Raw genomic sequence first — 17,148 nt, forward strand, 5'->3', positions numbered from 1 at the left:
AAAAATTTGTATTCATCATTCTCCAGTACATTTTGTGGTGCATACTTGTGTGTGGGAACATTTTGTTTTATTAGTTTATGTTGTATGGCAAGTTGTTGATGTATTATTTTTGCTACATTGTCATGTCTTCTGGTGTATTCTGTATTTGCTAGTATTGTACATCCGCTTGTGATGTGATCTACTGTTTCTATTTGTTGTTTGCAAAGTCTGCATTTATCTGTTGTGGTATTGGGATCTTTAATAATATGCTTGCTGTAATATCTGGTGTTTATTGTTTGACCCTGTATTGCAATCATGAATCCTTCCGTCTCACTTTATATATTACCTTTTCTTAGCCATGTGCTGGATGCGTCTTGATCGATGTGTGGCTGTGTTAGATGATACGGGTGCTTGCCATGTAGTGTTTTCTTTTTCCAATTTACTTTCTTCATATCTGTTGATGTTATGTGATCTAAAGGGTTGTAGAAGTGGTTATGAAATTGTAATGGTGCAGCCGATTTATTTATATGAGTGATTGCTTTGTGTATTTTGCTAGTTTCTGCTCGTTCTATAAAGAATTTTCTTAAATTGTCTACCAGTCCATAATGTAGGTTTTTTATGTCGATAAATCCCTTCCTCCTTTTCCTTTCTGCTTAATGTGAATCTTTCTGTTGCTGAATGAATGTAATGTATTCTATATTTGTGGCATTGTGATCGTGTAAGTGTATTGACTGCTTCTGGGTCTGTGTTACTCCATTTCACTACTCCAAATGAGTAGGTCAATATTGGTATAGCATAAGTATTTACAGCTTTTGTCTTGTTTCTTGCTGTCAATTCTGTTTTCAGTATTTTTGTTAGTCTTTGTCTCTATTTTTCTTTTAGTTCTTCTTTAATATTTGTATTATCTATCCAATTTTTGTCTGTATCCTAGATATTTATAGGCATCTGTTTTTTCCATCGCTTCTATGCAGTCGCTGTGGTTATCCAATATGTAATCTTCTTGTTTAGTATGTTTTCCCTTGACTATGCTATTTTTCTTACATTTGTCTGTTCCAAAAGCCATATTTATATCATTGCTGAATACTTCTGTTATCTTTAGTGATTGGTTGAGTTGTTGATTTGTTGCTGCCAGTAGTTTTAGATCATCCACGTATAGAAAATGTGTGATTTTGTGTTGGTATGTTCCAGTAATATTATATCCATAATTTGTATTATTTAGCATGTTGGATAGTGGGTTCAGAGCAAGACAGAACCAGAAAGGACTTAATGAGTCTCCTTGGTATATTCCGCACTTAATCTGTATTGGCTGTGATGTGATATTATTTGAATTTGTTTGAATATTAAGTGTGGTTTTTCGATTTTTCATTACTATGTTGAGGAACTGTATCAATTTAGGATCTACTTTTTATATTTCCAATATTTGTAGTAACCATGAGTGGGGTACACTATCGAAAGCTTTTTGGTAATCCTTGTATGCCTAGTGTAGCGACCTTTGTTTAGTTTTAGCTTGATATGTCACCTCTGCATCTATTATCAGTTGCTCTTTACATCCTTGTGCTCCTTTGCAGCATCCTTTTTGTTCTTCATTTATAATTTTGTTCTGTGTTGTATGTATCATTAATTTCTGTGTAATGACTGAAGTTAATATTTTGTATATTGTTGGTAGGCCTGTTATGGGGCGATATTTTGCTGGGTTTGCTGTGACTGCTTGATCTTTAGGTTTCAGGTACGTTATTCCTTGTGCAAGTGTATCAGGTACTGTGTATGGGTCTGCAATGTAACTGTTAAATAATTTAGTTAGATGTGAATGTGTTGAGGTGAACTTCTTTAGCCAGAAATTTGCTATTTTGTCTTTTCCAGGGGCTTTCCAATTGCGTGTAGAATTAATTTCTCGGGTGACTTCATGTTGCAAAATTATCACTTCAGGCATTCGTGGTATCATCTTGTATGTGTCTGTTTCTGCTTGTATCCACCGTGCATGTCTGTTACGTTGTACCAGGTTTGACCATATGTTGCACCAGAAGTGTTCCATGACTGTTATGTTTGGTGGATTGTCTATTTTAATGTGTTTGTTATCTATTGTCTGGTAAAATTTCTTTTGGTTTGTTTTGAATGTTTGGTTTTGTTTCCTTCTATTTTCACTTTTTTATATCTTCTAAGTCGTTTGGCCAATGCTTGTAATTTCTGCTTCTTTTCATCTAATTGCTCTATCACTTCTTGTTGTGAGATTTTACCTAACCTTTTTCGTTTTTTGTCTGATATTTCATTTCTTATAAATTGTGTTAGCTGTCCGATATCTTTTCTTAGTTTTTCTATTCTGATCTGTAGCCTGTGTTCCCATGATGGTTTTGTGGGTTTCTTCTGTGTGTTGGTTGGTTCTGATCTCTGCCTAGAGTGTATATTTAGTGTAGTGAGTGCTCCTATACAAACGAGTAGTTGTAACTCTTCCATAGTTGTATTTTCATTTATTTTGTTGTGTATGATTGTGTTGATAGTTGTTATTGTTGTTTTGACTTGTGGGTGATTTGGTGGTGTATGCAAGAATGGCCTAATGTCTGTATTTGTGTCTTTGTATTCTATATATGTCAGCTGAAATTTTTCTTCTATATCTAACATGTGTGTCACTTTGTGTCCTATTTGTGCTTGTTCTGGTGGCTGTCTTAAGATTTCGCTTTCCTCTGATTGTTTAATTGATGCATGTTGTTCTTTGTTTGTTTGCTCTGGGATGTTTGAGTCTATTACTGTATTTTCTTCTTCTTCTGATTGCACATTATTTTGTTCCAGTATTTGTTGTACTTGTTGTTTGATGTTTTCTAATTCTGACTGGGGTATCCTGTTATTTTTTATTATTACACGGATCTGATCAGCTAGCCATTGTTCTCTTAAAAGTTTTAATTTTGGGTATCTGGTAATAAATGTTGTGTATACTTGTAATATTACTATTATTATTATTATTATTATTATTATTAGTAGTAGTAGTAGTAGTAATAACTCACCTTGATTCTTTAAACACTCTAACTCCAATGTATTAAACTTTGTCAGAGGTCTGATATTTTACAAATGAATTAATGTGTTTAATATTTGTCATTGAGCATGTAAAACGTTTGTAGCTGAAGATGCGAAACCTTAATTATGGTGAGTTTATTAGCTTCGGATTATTCACTGGATTAGTGAAATCTGGGTAATTTTCACTCCATTTTTAGAAAAGCAATTTTTTTAACACATGTCAACGTTTATGAGGTCACATGTCCTGAACTATAAGCTGGACAGTGATATAATTTTGCAGGTACATTCAGTGGTATGTGTTGCTACTATCTAAAAATATGTTAGGAATTGAGGCAGTAGCAAAGAAGTAATAAATTAAAATGTCAGGCCTTCATGCTGAAGTTTGCTGAATGAACAGTGAAAAATCTAGGAAGCAATAAACCACCTTCCTTTCATTATTTTGTGGGAGGGTATCAGAGAGGGAAAAATTTACAAAGGTTTGAAATTATGTGCAAAGTTTGTTGGATGTTGGTAAGTGCTCCCATCCTCAAGTGTTGAAAATCAGATTATTGTTGCCCATGGCAAGTGTTAGGTAGGCAACCTGCAGCTTAACTTGATGACTGTTTGAGCTGTTTGGTATTATAGATTTATGAATGACAATATATGTATGCATGGATCAGGCTGAAAACTTGGTTGCAGGTGTTCTACAGATTGCTTGGAACACTGTAAACAGAACTAGAAATGCCTCAACAAATGAGGAATTTAAACTGGAGCAGACTGGAGAGAGCTCGAAGTTTCCCACCTTCTCAGTATTTGTGCAGCAGTCTTCTTCGGGAAAACGTAAGGTAAAAATTACAAAGATAATCGTATGTCGAGTTGTTTGTGTGCCTAGAAACTTCATAGTCTACATCCATTCGTTTTTTGAGGCAGTATTAGTACTTTATCATTTGTAATGGTAGATATTTGCATTATTGTACTTTGTAACGAGCTGTCTTTGTCTTCTTGTTTCATACACAGATCCACCCCTCCCATTTTCCATCCCTCAGCCTATGCAAGACAATTTTTATAGTCTTTTGGGCTGTTTGGATGCAGAACCCATAGATAAAATTTAGTTTCTAATATCTATGCAAATTTACATGTTGAGGTGGTCACTGTACAACTACAGCCTAAAAAAAAAAAAAAAAATGTGCAGCCTTTGCTTTCCCTTTTCTTCACTTTTAATTACATTTAGTGCATAACTAATACCCTCTTTTGTCTATATAAGTTTTAAATAATTGGTCCAAATAGGGTATTTATGATGCTGATGCTTACATTTAATTTGTAAGACCATACTAGGTTTTGATGTATATGCAGAATATCACTTTTTATTTGGAAAAGAAAATTAGTGAAGATATGTATGACTTAATTGAAAGCAATATGCTTTTGGAGGCCTTGAGCCTGAGAGTAAGATCCTCTTCATTTGTATAGGGAGCTACAGTTACTGTTGCTGACTGGAGTTCCAAATGTGAAAGAAGTGTAGACAGCTTTTGGACTGTGAACTATTTCTCTCTAGTCTGAGACTGCTTTTACACTTGTCCATTCTTATAGTATTTATCAGCCATAGACAGATTATTTAGGGTTAACTATTTCAGCAAAATATGGTTATGATGTTTCGCTTTTTGTTTTGTCTAAAAGGAGTGTCATTTGACACATGTATGTGTGTATATGTTACAGACTATTATCCAGTGAAGATGTTCTCTATAGTAATTTAGTAATTGGTACTGCAACTCACAATGAGATTGCGCTACTTTGCGTTCTTTACATAAGTATAATTGTAACAGAAACTTAAAAAATCGATAAAATAAAATGAAACAGTTACTTTGTACCCCCCTAAAACAATGATGAAGTTATAACAGCTCTTCATAACATAAATACTTATGTACAAAACACTTGACTTTGTTGTCATTGAAAAGGAGAGATCATTGTGAACACACTAGATGAAATATGTGAAATTCCTAGGCATCCAGGTGAATATTAAGCTGTGGTGACACCAGGACAGTGATAAGTTTTTTAAAAAAACTGCAACTAGGGAAAGCAAGGTATTTAATCCACATAAACATATAGTAAAAACAAAGATGAGGTGACTTACCGAACAAAAGCGCTGGCAGGTCGATAGACACACAAACAAACACAAACATACACACATAATTCAAGCTTTCGCAACAAACTGTTGCCTCATCAGGAAAGAGGGAAGGAGAGGGAAAGACGAAAGGAAGTGGGTTTTAAGGGAGAGGGTAAGGAGTCATTCCAATCCCGGGAGCGGAAAGACTTACCTTAGGGGGAAAAAAGGACAGGTATACACTCGCACACACGCACATAACCATCCACACATACAGACACAAGCAGACATATTTAAAGATTTTTGAAGGGAATTCTGCGTGGTAAAACTGCCTATGAAATGGCTGTGAGTATGGTACTACACGCATTTGATGTTGACTATGGCCTATTTAGCCTTCATCGAGATGGTGTTCTCTGAATGTGGTCGTGCAACAGCTCGGACTGTCTTGCAGAAATTGATATTGCTTCTAATAAAACAGTTAATGGTGTGCGACCCACAGAAGGTGTGCAGCCTCATATTATGAAGAAGACTTCTGGCATAGATGACATATCCATCCACACATACAGACACAAGCAGACATATTTAAAGTTCTTGCAACTACACCTCAATTCATTTGTGCTGAGTGAATTGAGAAGAAATGAGAAATGCAGTCTCATTATTAGAGGTAAAAATAATTTGTGTATGGTTTACAGCACTGTCTTGGCTTCAGAATGGAAGCTAATATTATTGTGCAAAAGTCTATAACTAGTTACTGGTAGACATTGGGCAGGAAACTTGAAATTTACTGATATCCAAAAGTAAAACAAAATAGTACCTTATCAGCCCCTCCTTCCATACTTCATCAGAGTATTTTGACTCTGTGATGTGACAATTTGAACGTTCTTTAGATTGTGATATTGCTGAAAACCATGCAAAACCAGTTCTGTATTTCCTGCTGTATCCTTTTCTTTCCATTTATATGGTTTGAGAATTATCTGAAACATCTGTACCATAAATATTATGAAAAGGATTGTCACTACTTACCATATAGCAAAGATGCTGGATCTTCAGTAGGCACAACAAAAAGACTGTCCAAATGTGAGCTTTCAGCCAATGAGGCGTTCATCAGAAACAAGCAACATCACATAATCACAGTCTCTGGCTGCTGAAGCCCTAGACTGTGCTCGTGAGTGTGTGAGTTGCAGTTTTTGACGAAGGCCTTGTTGGCCAAAAGCTTTTGTTGTGCCTGTCAGTGACTCAGCTATACGGTGAGTGGCAGCTATCCTTTTCATAATATTATTACATTCCATCTTGGATTTTCCATTGTTTGATTCTACAATAAATATTTTATTTATGCAGTTCCTGTCACACTGTTTTAATTGATACCAAGCTGTTCCAACTTGTGGGCTCTGTGCCAAGCTGTGGAGTGTACCCTGCTCCATAGAGCATTGTCGCTCGCTATGAACAATCAAATGGGCTAGCGTGTGGCAAGGTGAGCCTTTTGATGTACTTGCTGCAGCTTACATGATTGCCATCCTCAGTGTCTCACCTGGTGTGATACATTGGCATGCTACTTCTGGGAAATAGGAAGTTAAGGAAATAAATAAGAAACAACTGTGTTAAAAGAAATTGCATATGTTTATTGGACTTTTGAAATTTGAAATATCCATTTCATAACGAGTGGAAATATTGTACATCAAAGTGTTCACATTGTTAATGTGGAGAATGACATTCATTGACACAGCTTGAAGGAAACCTTGCTCCTTAGTTTTTATTCTTTTCATCGCTGAGCAAAACTGCTCACAAGAATATGGATACCCAAACATGTATATGATTGGTGCAACATTTTTGTGCAACTTTGGGAAATATTTTTTGCTGTAATGAATGGTACCGCCATGCCAAATTCAGCATTTTTAGCAGTATCTGTCTTTCAGCAAAGTTGAATTTTGCAAATCAAAAACTTTCAGCTTGAGTGCCAATGGCAAATCCTTGGGTGAAACTGAAAAAGGAGTGCTGAACAATTTTGTTTCCATTTCCAAAATAGTGAGCTCTCAGAGTCTTGTTTTGAAAGACATGGTGAGCTGCTTTATCTTAGCTTGGTAATTGCCAAAACTAGAACTTTCAGGCAATCTTAATGAAGCCAGACAATTGAAAAGTGTCAAAATTACATTACTAATCTGCAGTAGCCACCAGAAAGATCGTGGGAGGCGCACATCGGCACGGCGCGTCATGGACGGTAGTTGCCGCAAGTAGAGTCCCGTCCGCCAGAGGGCACGCGAGAATTCGGACGCGACCTCTGCCGGCTTAACAACAACAACAACAACAACAACGGCAGCATGGGCCGTGCCCAGTCAGTTAACATGGGGCATGCCTAGGACACAGTCCCGGTCTACGCTAAGTGAAGTGCGACGTAAACGTGAACAGTGTTACTACACAATTGGCGGCGAGTAGGGTTGTTCTTTCACGTGTTGCGGCGTTGTTCCGGTTTTGCAGCTTCTCCACGGCATGGAGGATTTAGTGCGGGTTTTGGTTGAGCAGCAGACGGAGCTCATGGCCACCATGAAACAAGTGCTTCCGGCGTTACTCTCCACGCCGTCTGCTCCAGCGCCGTTCCCTCCTCCCTTTCCCCCGTGTGACGAGACGGTGGAGGATTGGGACGCATATGAACATCGCCTTCCGCAGCATTTCCAGGCGTTTCATGTTGCCGATGTGGAGGTATGTCATGCTCTCTTCTTGTCTTGGATATCTCCCTCGCTGTCTCAAGTTTTGCGGCAGCTAGCGCCGTTGCAGGAACCCTCGTACTCATCTTTTGACGCATTGTGTTCATTGCTGTCTTCATATTATCGCCGCCGCACGCATGTTGTGGCGGCTAGGGTCGAGTTCTATCAATGCAAGAAGCAGCCCCATCAGTCTTACCGGGCATGGGCCACTACCCTGCACGGTCTTAGTCACAAGTGTCATTTTGTCACGGAGCAGTCGCGAGAGCCGTATGCCCACGTTATGGTAAGCGACGTCATTGTTCGTTCAGCCCCTGATAGGGAGGTCCGGCAACGGGCCCTGCAGTTAGAAGACCCTTCCCTTGAGGAAGTCCTGTCCATTGCTCAATCGTATGAAGTCTCTCTCATGTCGCAGGTCAACAGCTGGAAGCGTGGTGCGACGTCGGGGCGGTTCAGAGCGGCGCATCCGCGTCCACTGTGTCCGGGGTGGACGGCGTGCGAGCGGTACAATCCGGCCGTTACGGCCGCTCCCGCACGGCGGGTAAACAGAATTCCGGCCGCCGGCCCCCGTTGCCGTCCTGTGCGTCGTGCTATATACATCATGATCGGTCAGAGTGCCACCAGCGTTGGGCCGTTTGTCGGAAATGTAATAAAAAAGGTCACATTGCTAAAGTTTGCCGCTCAGCCTCAAAAGAATCGAAGGAAGCAGGTACAGAGGACATGGACATTGACATTCAGGAAGTTTCATCGGGCCAGGCTTCCGATGCATCGGCCTGCAAACTCTTTATTGAGGTGTCGGCTCTGTCGCGCCAGTTACAACTGCAAGTAGATACGGGCGCACCAGTTTCGTTGTTGAATGCACAAACTTATTCCGACCTTGGATCGCCCCCGTTGGCGCCAGTTTACCGGCGTCTACGTGGTTATGGTAAACAGTTCATTCCCCTACTGGGTCAATTCACTACCGACGTGACTTACAAATCAGTCACTCGGCCTATTACTTTTATTGTTGTCAGTGATGCGAGCTCCGCTAACCTTTTTGGCCTGGATGCCTTTCAAGCTTTCGGTTTTTCTATCGCTGACACCATACAGTTGGTCTCCGAAGATGTTCCCTATCAATCATTGGAATCTTTGATCTCAGACTTTCCCGATATCTTTGAGGAGGGCCTGGGGCGTGTTTCTGATTTTGAAGCTCACTTAATGTTGAAGGCGTCGGCTTGCCCGCGTTTTCTACGCGCGAGGCAGATCCCCTTGGCTCTCCGCCCTCAGGTAAAGGAAGAGCTAGACCGGCTGACAGCCCTAGGGGTCATCCTTCCCATTGCTTCTAGTGAGTGGGCTTTGCCCCTCGTTATTGTAAGGATGCCCTCGGGAAAATTACGTCTTTGTGGCGATTTCAAGGCCACCATTAATTACCAATTGGTGGTGGACACCTATCCTCTGCCTCATGCTGATGAATTGTTCTCCGCCATGGCGGGAGGCCAATATTTTTCGAAAATCGATCTTTCGGAGGCTTATCATCAGATACCCCTTGATGAGGACTCCAAACGGCTGGTGGTCGTCAACACCCCGTTTGGCGTTTACCAATACCAGCGGTTGGCCTTCGGAATAGCCAGTGCCCCGGCGATATTCCAGCGTTATCTTGAGCACGTCACGTCGACAATCCCTCATTGTATTAATTACCTGGATGACATAATTGTCACAGGCCGCAGCACGAAGGAACACTTGCACAACCTTTGCACCCTCTTTCTCAAATTCAGGTCTGTGGGCTTGCGTTGCAACCTGCATAAGTCAAACTTCTTCCAACCGTCCATTGAGTATGTGGGCTACACCATCTCTCGGCACGGCGTCCAGCCACTAGGAAGTTTGGTCCAAGGTATCGTCGACCTTCCTCGGCCCGCTTCGCTGAAAGAGTTACAAGCTTTTTTAGGGAAGATAGCCTATTACCACCGGTTCATTCCCGGGGCTTCCACCATAGCCCGCCCTCTGTACTGCCTTCTGCGCAAGGGTGTTCCTTTTGATTGGTCGCCTGCATGCGAGTGAGCGTTCACCTCGTTGAAGGGCCTCCTCACGTCAGCACCTTGTTTGGCCACTTTTGACCCCCATAAGCTGTTGGTCCTGGCTACCAATGCTTCACAGTATGGGGTGGGGGCGGTCCTGGCCCATCGCAACGCAGATGGTTCCGAGCAACCACTGGCGTTTGCGTCTAAAACTCTTAGTCCCGCGCAAGCCCATAACTCCCAGGTGGAAAAAGAGGATTTGGCCATTGTCTACGCTGTTACCAAGTTTCACCCTTTCTTGTATGGCACGAAGTTTCAGTTAATCACTGACCATAAGCCGTTAATATCGTTATTTGGCCCCGCCTCTCAGATTCCGGATAGGGCGGCCCACAGACTACAGCGCTGGGCCTTGTTCCTCTCTAAGTACCATTATGACATTCATTTTCGCCCTACCGGGCAGCATGCCAACGCCGACGCTCTTTCCCGTCTTCCGGTGGGCCTGGATCCTACGTTCGATCGAGAGGAGATTATGTGTTTTCATTTGGATGTGGCGTCCTGCCAAGCAGTCGATGGGTTCCCGATCACTAGTTCTCGAGTCGCCAGGGAAACGGCAGCAGACCTGGTTCTCCGGCAGGTAGTACGCCTCATTCAGCAGGGGTGGTCATCCCGCCCTCCAGGCCGGGCCTCGGACCCTCTTCGTAATTATTTTATTCTACGAGACCGCCTCTTGGTCTTGGACAGAGTTCTCCTTCTGGCTACACGATACAGCTCCTCGCGTGGTTGTTCCTGCAAGTTTACGATGGGAGGTCCTCACATTATTACATGCAGGGCACTGGGATGTTTCCCGTAGTAAAACCTTGGCTCGCAGACGTGTGTACTGGCCCGGTATTGACAGAGAAATTGAGCACTTGGTGGCCGCCTGTTCCCAGTGTGCGAGCCAACAGGCATCTCCCAGGGCAGCATTCTCTTCATGGCCGCTGGCAACCCACACATGGGAACACGTTCACATCGATTTTGCGGGCCCGTTTCTCAGTGGCTTTTGGCTCATTGTCATTGATGCTTATTCCCGATTCCCATATGTGGTTCGCTGCTCCTCAACCACTTCAGAAGTTGCAATCCAGGCACTAGCAAAAATCTTTTCTGTGGAAGGCCTGCCAATCACCCTGGTCTCGGACAATGGACCGCAGTTTATTTCGCAGACCTTCCAGGATTTTTGTAGGCGCTTCGGTATACGGCACGTTTGCTTTCCCCCCTTCCATCCACAATCAAATGGGGAAGCCGAGCGCATGGTGCGCACATTTAAGACGTAGATGAAAAAGTATGTGCACGAATTTCCTGCGGAGGAGGCATTGACGTTTTTCCTGACGGCATACCGGACCACACCAATGGGAGACCGCAGCCCCGCAGAGCTCTTCCATGGGTGCCAACCTAGGACTCTGCTGCACCTCCTCTGGCCTGGTCCTCGCCAGTCTTCGCAAAACGGACTACCTGGCTTTCCACTGGGTATGTCGGTCTGGGCACGTGGGCTTGGTTGCAATCCATGTTGTATACCGGCGGTGGTCCTGCGATGAAATGGCCGCCGGCTCTATACCTTGCAGGCGGGGGACCGAGTGGTACGTCGTCACCAAAATCAGCTACGTCCACGTTTGGGCACCCACCCTCCGACCTCTCGGACGCCGGCTTCCCCATTGCCGGCACCCGTGTTGGTTTCCCAGCGGTAGTTACTGCCTCTCCCCGCTGTGACTCTGCCTCACTGTGATGGTTCTCAGACTTGGCAGCCTCCAGTAGCTCCAGCACCGGCATCGCCATCGTTCGAGATGCCCCAGCGAGAGCCGGCCCCCCTCGCAGGCGCGGTTTCTCAGGAGGCTGGTTCACCTGTGGTCGTCCCGTCCCCATCGTCCCCGCCACTGGGTTTTGCCCCTCCCGAGGTGGAACAGGATCCGGAGTTCAACAGCTTGTCGCCCGTTCTATCCCGGGCTCCAGTGGTGGGACGACGGGGACCTCTTCGTGTGGGTCACTTCCAGCTGTATTCGAAGGTTCCGGCTCGAGGGTTGGCAGATCCCCTCGACTCCGGCCATCCAACGGATGTGGAGGTCATCGCTCCTGCGCGACGCTCCACCTTCCGATGCAGTGGATCACAGTGGCTTCACCCCCCGAAGGAGGAGGAGTGCAGTAGCCACCGGAAAGATCGTGGGAGGCGCACAACAGCACGGCGCGTCACGGACGGTAGTTGCCACAAGTAGAGTCCCGTCCACCAGAGGGCACGTGAGAATTCGGACGCGACCTCTGCCGGCGTAACAACAACAACAACAACTCAGGCAGCACGGGCCGTGCCCAGTCAGTTAACATCGGGCATGCCTAGTACACAGTCCCGGTCTACGCTAAGTGAAGTGCGACGTAAACGTGAACAGTGTCTGATTCTCAAACAAATATAACTTTCCCATGAATGCTGTGATTTGGTCATGCATGTCTACTGTTAGCTACCCTTTACCTTGCAATGACAAATTTAAATTGTTGAGATGCATAGTTATGTCAGCTGGGAATGCTATGTTTCATATCCATTTGAAATCTTTCGGAGAAAGCAGTTCTTCTCCTTTCACTTTGAGAAAGAGGGGTATTTCCTCACAAATGGGGAAGGAAATATCAAGTCAGCACAAAGTACCTCTTGATGAATGAAACAATGAACAGTCAAAATATCTTTTCTGTATTCATTTTTTTTTGTTTTGTTTTCTTTTTTAAATGAGAAGCAAAACCTTGTGGTGCACTGTCTGTGGCTACAGAATGGAGCTTATCCCATGGGGACTCTACTGTACACAAACAGTTTAAAAAATATCAAGTCCTGTTATGGCTTAATCGAGGGGTACCACATTCAAGAGTTCCTCAGTTACTTGCAGCTCCGTATAGAGTATATGCACAAATATTGGTAGCTGAGTACATATATAAATTGCTTTCCTCAAGTGCTAACAAAAATGAAACAAAGCTCTTGGCTTTTTTCTTGATCCATGTCTTTAAATACACTGCCAAGACCAGGATACAGTGAGGCACTGTTTGCTACAAAAGGCAGACATCTTAGATTGCCACAAGCTTCCTTGGAGACAGACATTCTACAGCTGCTACCTTGCACAATTGTATGGTAGGTTTAACTTAAAACGGCTTGCCTGTCATCGCTGTAATGTGAGCGACTTTATAGCGTGCTTCAACTGCTGCTTCTGCATCTTATTCTCTGTCATTCACCTGAAATGTATAAACTCATAACAGCACTTGAATGGTGCTGCATATTTCTATAACTTCTGTATGCAGAATTCTTTTTTAAACTTAAGTCTCCTGGTATGTTGTTCTTAAGTCTTTGCTACTAGGTCTCTGCATGCTTCAGCTTTTAAATACTTTTCCTTATAAGACACTGTGGATGTCCTTCCATTTCAGTAAGTAGAAATATATCCTCCAGTTGAGGCACAGGGCTTCTGCGACTGACCCTAGCTGTCATTCATCGTGAGTTGTTGTGTCAGTTGCGGCTTCATGCAACCAAGGGGCAACGAGTTCACTTTCCCTCGCCACACAGGCTCCTAGGTGCTTCATTGCCTCTGGGGTGCTTCTTCTTCCTGGGTCACTGTTGGATCATCCTGGTTTATGTGCTATGTTCTAGGTGCACATGAAGCCTGACATTTGTGTGGAGATAGTCTTTTAGTCTATTTTTGTCTCTGTTGGAAATTTAATTTTCCTCCATTATTGTTTTTATCAAATCCAAAGTTCTCCATACACTGTGATAACTCCAAATACTGTTACTCGTTAGGTACATGAAGATGGTTTGCAGCTGTTGTCACAGAAGACTGATTGAATTCATCATCGTAGGTGTCTACTAAATCAGAGCTGTCACAATGGTTAAATTGTAAAACCTTTTGTATCATCTCAGAAAAATTAGTGATGTTGTAGACAATGCCAGAGTGTTCCAAATAAGTCAGAAAACAACTGGTGTAAATCCACAATCAATTGGCATTACTTGGACCAGTAACATTTGACAATTGCAAAGTATACTGCTGTTTTTATTATTACAGTCCTGTATAGGGAGGAATGTTGTACACTTTAAAGTACAAACACATTTCAAATACAATTATGCAGTTATTTAAATGTAGTAAGTAAATTAAACAAATTCTTACACACAATGTAATGTTGTTGTGCCATTCGTCAAAGTGCTACAAATATGTGCCTTTCATTGTTTAAATAAATTGTGGCAGGGAGCAGGTCAGTAGTACTTTATGAAACTTCAGTATATGTTCCAGTATGGAAGTATGAGAGGATTATAATTTGACAGAAAGAGATGTAATGGTTAGTCGTATAGTCAGTGTGATGCGGAAGGTGAGATGCAAACGGAATATGTGATTAGAGCAAAAACATAAACCAATAAATAAATTAAAAATGATTAGAGAGCTACAGCCATACCAAGGGTGTTACTAAATGAGTGTTTCCACCAAAGTATGATGGAAAAAGCCAGCATTCGTTCATTCATTATGTTCTGTAGATTCCATTAAAAAGGAGATACTAAACAAGTCATGGTATTCTCTAGCAAAGGCAGAGCAACTTGTGGAAACTTAATCTGTACTCCATGTTAACAAGAAACTGACTATACTGATAACGGAAATTCCTGGGTGGAAAAATACATAAAATAAGGGAAAGTCATAACCATAGCCAGTTCCAAGCCTGGTTGAGAAAGGAGGAGGGGGAAGAGTAACACCTTGTTAAAAAACATTGGTTCACCTGGCCTGGGTGATAGTACCTCATGAGGGCCCCTTGCCAGGGATACGGTGAAGACTTCAACGGCAGCGAAGGCGGAGCAGATGGACTTCGGTACAGCGGAGCTGGCAGCCTCTTGTCCAAGGCCAAAATGGACAGAGGGCACGATGGCTTCACATGTTAGTGGTGGCACCCCGGCAGCGTCTTTTCCACATGTTAGTGGCGGCTGAGTAGTTAATATTCCAGGCTAACAACCTGGTCTTACTTTGGGAATTCATGGATGAGTTTGGATTCCCTACTCTTTACAATTTACAGCTTCAAGTCACAAAATGAAAAGTTTGCACAGTGGATGCTCTACCCCAGGTGGTAACTCTAATGAGGAATCCACCATTTGCAGTGAAGAAGAAATGGAATATATTTAAAAGCCTTCCAAGTTTCAGTTCAAGAAGTAGTACTACTTTGTAACATTAAATGTAAATTCTCTTCTGAAAATTGGGAAACAATTAGAATCATTTCTGCAGAGAAGAACCACAAATTACAGCAGTCCAGGAAACACGATTCTTAGATGAGAATGTAGTTGATACGCAACATCATAGAATTTATAAAGGGAAACCAGCAGTGAGAATAATGGAAAACATGCTGATATTTGGAACAGCATTTTATGTAGACAAAAAAATCGTAGACAGTGTAACAGAATTTAGATCGAATTCAGAAAGAATATCCATGTTAACAATAAAGTGCAAGAATAAAAGTTACACCATCATAAACTGTCATGCACCTATAAATGCTGACAACAGAAGAAATCTGGAGAAAGTAAATCAATTCTGGGATCTTTTAGAATCTGAAATTTCCGTCATACCTAAAAAGGAGGTTAAAATACTTCTCGGTGACTTCAATGTGGAAATTGGGAGGGAAAAGAAATTAAGGACTATCGTAGGTGAGTATCTGGCACACTCAAGAATAAGTAGAAATGGTGAAAGACTGATCAGTATGTGTAAAATGTTTCAGTTAAAACTCATGTCCACACATTTCCGCAAATTACCAATAAAAGCCAAAACTTGGAAACATCCAAATTCAAACCTAGGAGAGTTTCAACTAGATCACGTAGCCACATCTAAAAAGTATATCATGGAAATGAATGTTAAAATATTCAGAAATGGGGAATTTGATTCAGAGAATTATCTCGCTAAGATTAAATTAAAATTTCTCCCATCTAAAACAAAAAGGTGACCAAGAAAGTGATCAGATACAACACCACTACAGCTAATATTACAAAAGAAAATATAGAAAAATTTAGAGAAGAAATTTACACAATAAAGAAGATGATTGGTGTGAACTCCAGATGCAAATAACTCAAGCAACAGAGAAAACTTAGGATTGGCCAAGAATAAAAAGAAGACATGGTGGAATGAGGAGTGTGAAGAAGCACTAATACAAAGAGCTCAAAAATTGATAAAATGGAGATGTTCGAAAAAAGAGGAAGACCTTGAACAGTTCAGACAACAAAGAAAAGAAACGTCAAAAATAATCCAGAGAATCAAAAGAAACTTTGGAAATTCTCAGCTTATTGAAATAGAAGAAAATTTCACCAAAAATAATATTAGAAATTTTTACCAAACTTTTAAACATATATTTAAAGGATACCAGGCACCAAGTATTTGTTTCAAAAATTAAAATGGCAAAATGGGATTAAATAACAAAGAAAATTGTGAAATTCTAGCAAAATTTTTTGAAAACCTTTATAACTGTCCAGTCCAACAGATAAATTAGAATTTTCTGTGACACCTCAAAATCTAGAGGAAGATTGAAATAAAAACTGGTGTTAGACAAGGTGATGGTTTATCACCTTTACTGTTTAATTGTCTTCTAGAAAAAATTGTAAGGATCTTGAATTTGGAGCTAAAAAATCACAAAATTGAACCAATAACTCTGGGAAGGAAAACAAATGGAATTAAGGTAAACTGCTTGGGTAAACTGCTTGGCTTTTGTGGATGATTTTGCCATACTTTCAGAAAACCTGACAGAAGCAGTTATTCAGATCAATCTTCTGGAAAAAGCAGCAAACAGAACTGGTCTCAAAATTTCAGCTGAAAAAACGAAATTCATGACAAATATTAAAAAAATGCGACAAAATTCATAGAAAAACAAATAGATAAAATAGAGTGAGTAAATAAATTTAAATATATTGGAAAAACTATATAACAGAATGGACTAGAAAAATCTGCAGTAGATGTAAGAATTAACAAAATGGAAAGAGCCATGGTTTGACCAAAAATATTTACAACAAGAAATGTATATCTAGAAAAACAAAACTAAAACGCTAAACTACAGTGGTATGACCAGAATGTTTATATGGATCTGAATTTCTAATGATGAACTATAAGATGGACAAACTAGAGGTACTGGAAAGAAGTATTATTAGAAAAATAATGGGTGCAATAAAAACTGCAGATGGTTGGAAAATAAGAAGTAATGAGGAGATTTACAAAAATATAGAGAAAATATCTGAAGTAATGGCGAAACGAAGATAAACCTTTTTTGGACACCTCTTCCGAATGGATGGAAATAGACTAACAAAACAAATACTCCTATACTTCTGGAAGAAGAAATCGAAAATAGCATGGATTACAGAATTAAAGAAAGATATAGAAAGAAACAACATCAAAGA

At 41.2% G+C, this 17,148-nt stretch overlaps 1 protein-coding gene across 4 annotated transcripts in view; it reads left to right on the top strand.

Annotated features, from left to right (window-relative positions):
* The window catches only part of LOC124614023 (endoribonuclease Dicer-like), a 444,738-nt gene that overhangs the window by 303,319 nt on the left and 124,271 nt on the right, over positions 1–17,148 (top strand). For all 4 annotated transcript variants that reach the window (XM_047142837.1, XM_047142840.1, XM_047142839.1 and 1 more), the window contains exon 15: positions 3,664–3,809. In XM_047142837.1, coding sequence (XP_046998793.1) covers positions 3,664–3,809 — 146 coding nt within the window. The remainder of the gene's footprint in view (positions 1–3,663; positions 3,810–17,148) is intronic.

Source organism: Schistocerca americana, chromosome 4, assembly GCF_021461395.2.
Source record: "Schistocerca americana isolate TAMUIC-IGC-003095 chromosome 4, iqSchAmer2.1, whole genome shotgun sequence".
NCBI lineage: Eukaryota > Metazoa > Arthropoda > Insecta > Orthoptera > Acrididae > Schistocerca > Schistocerca americana.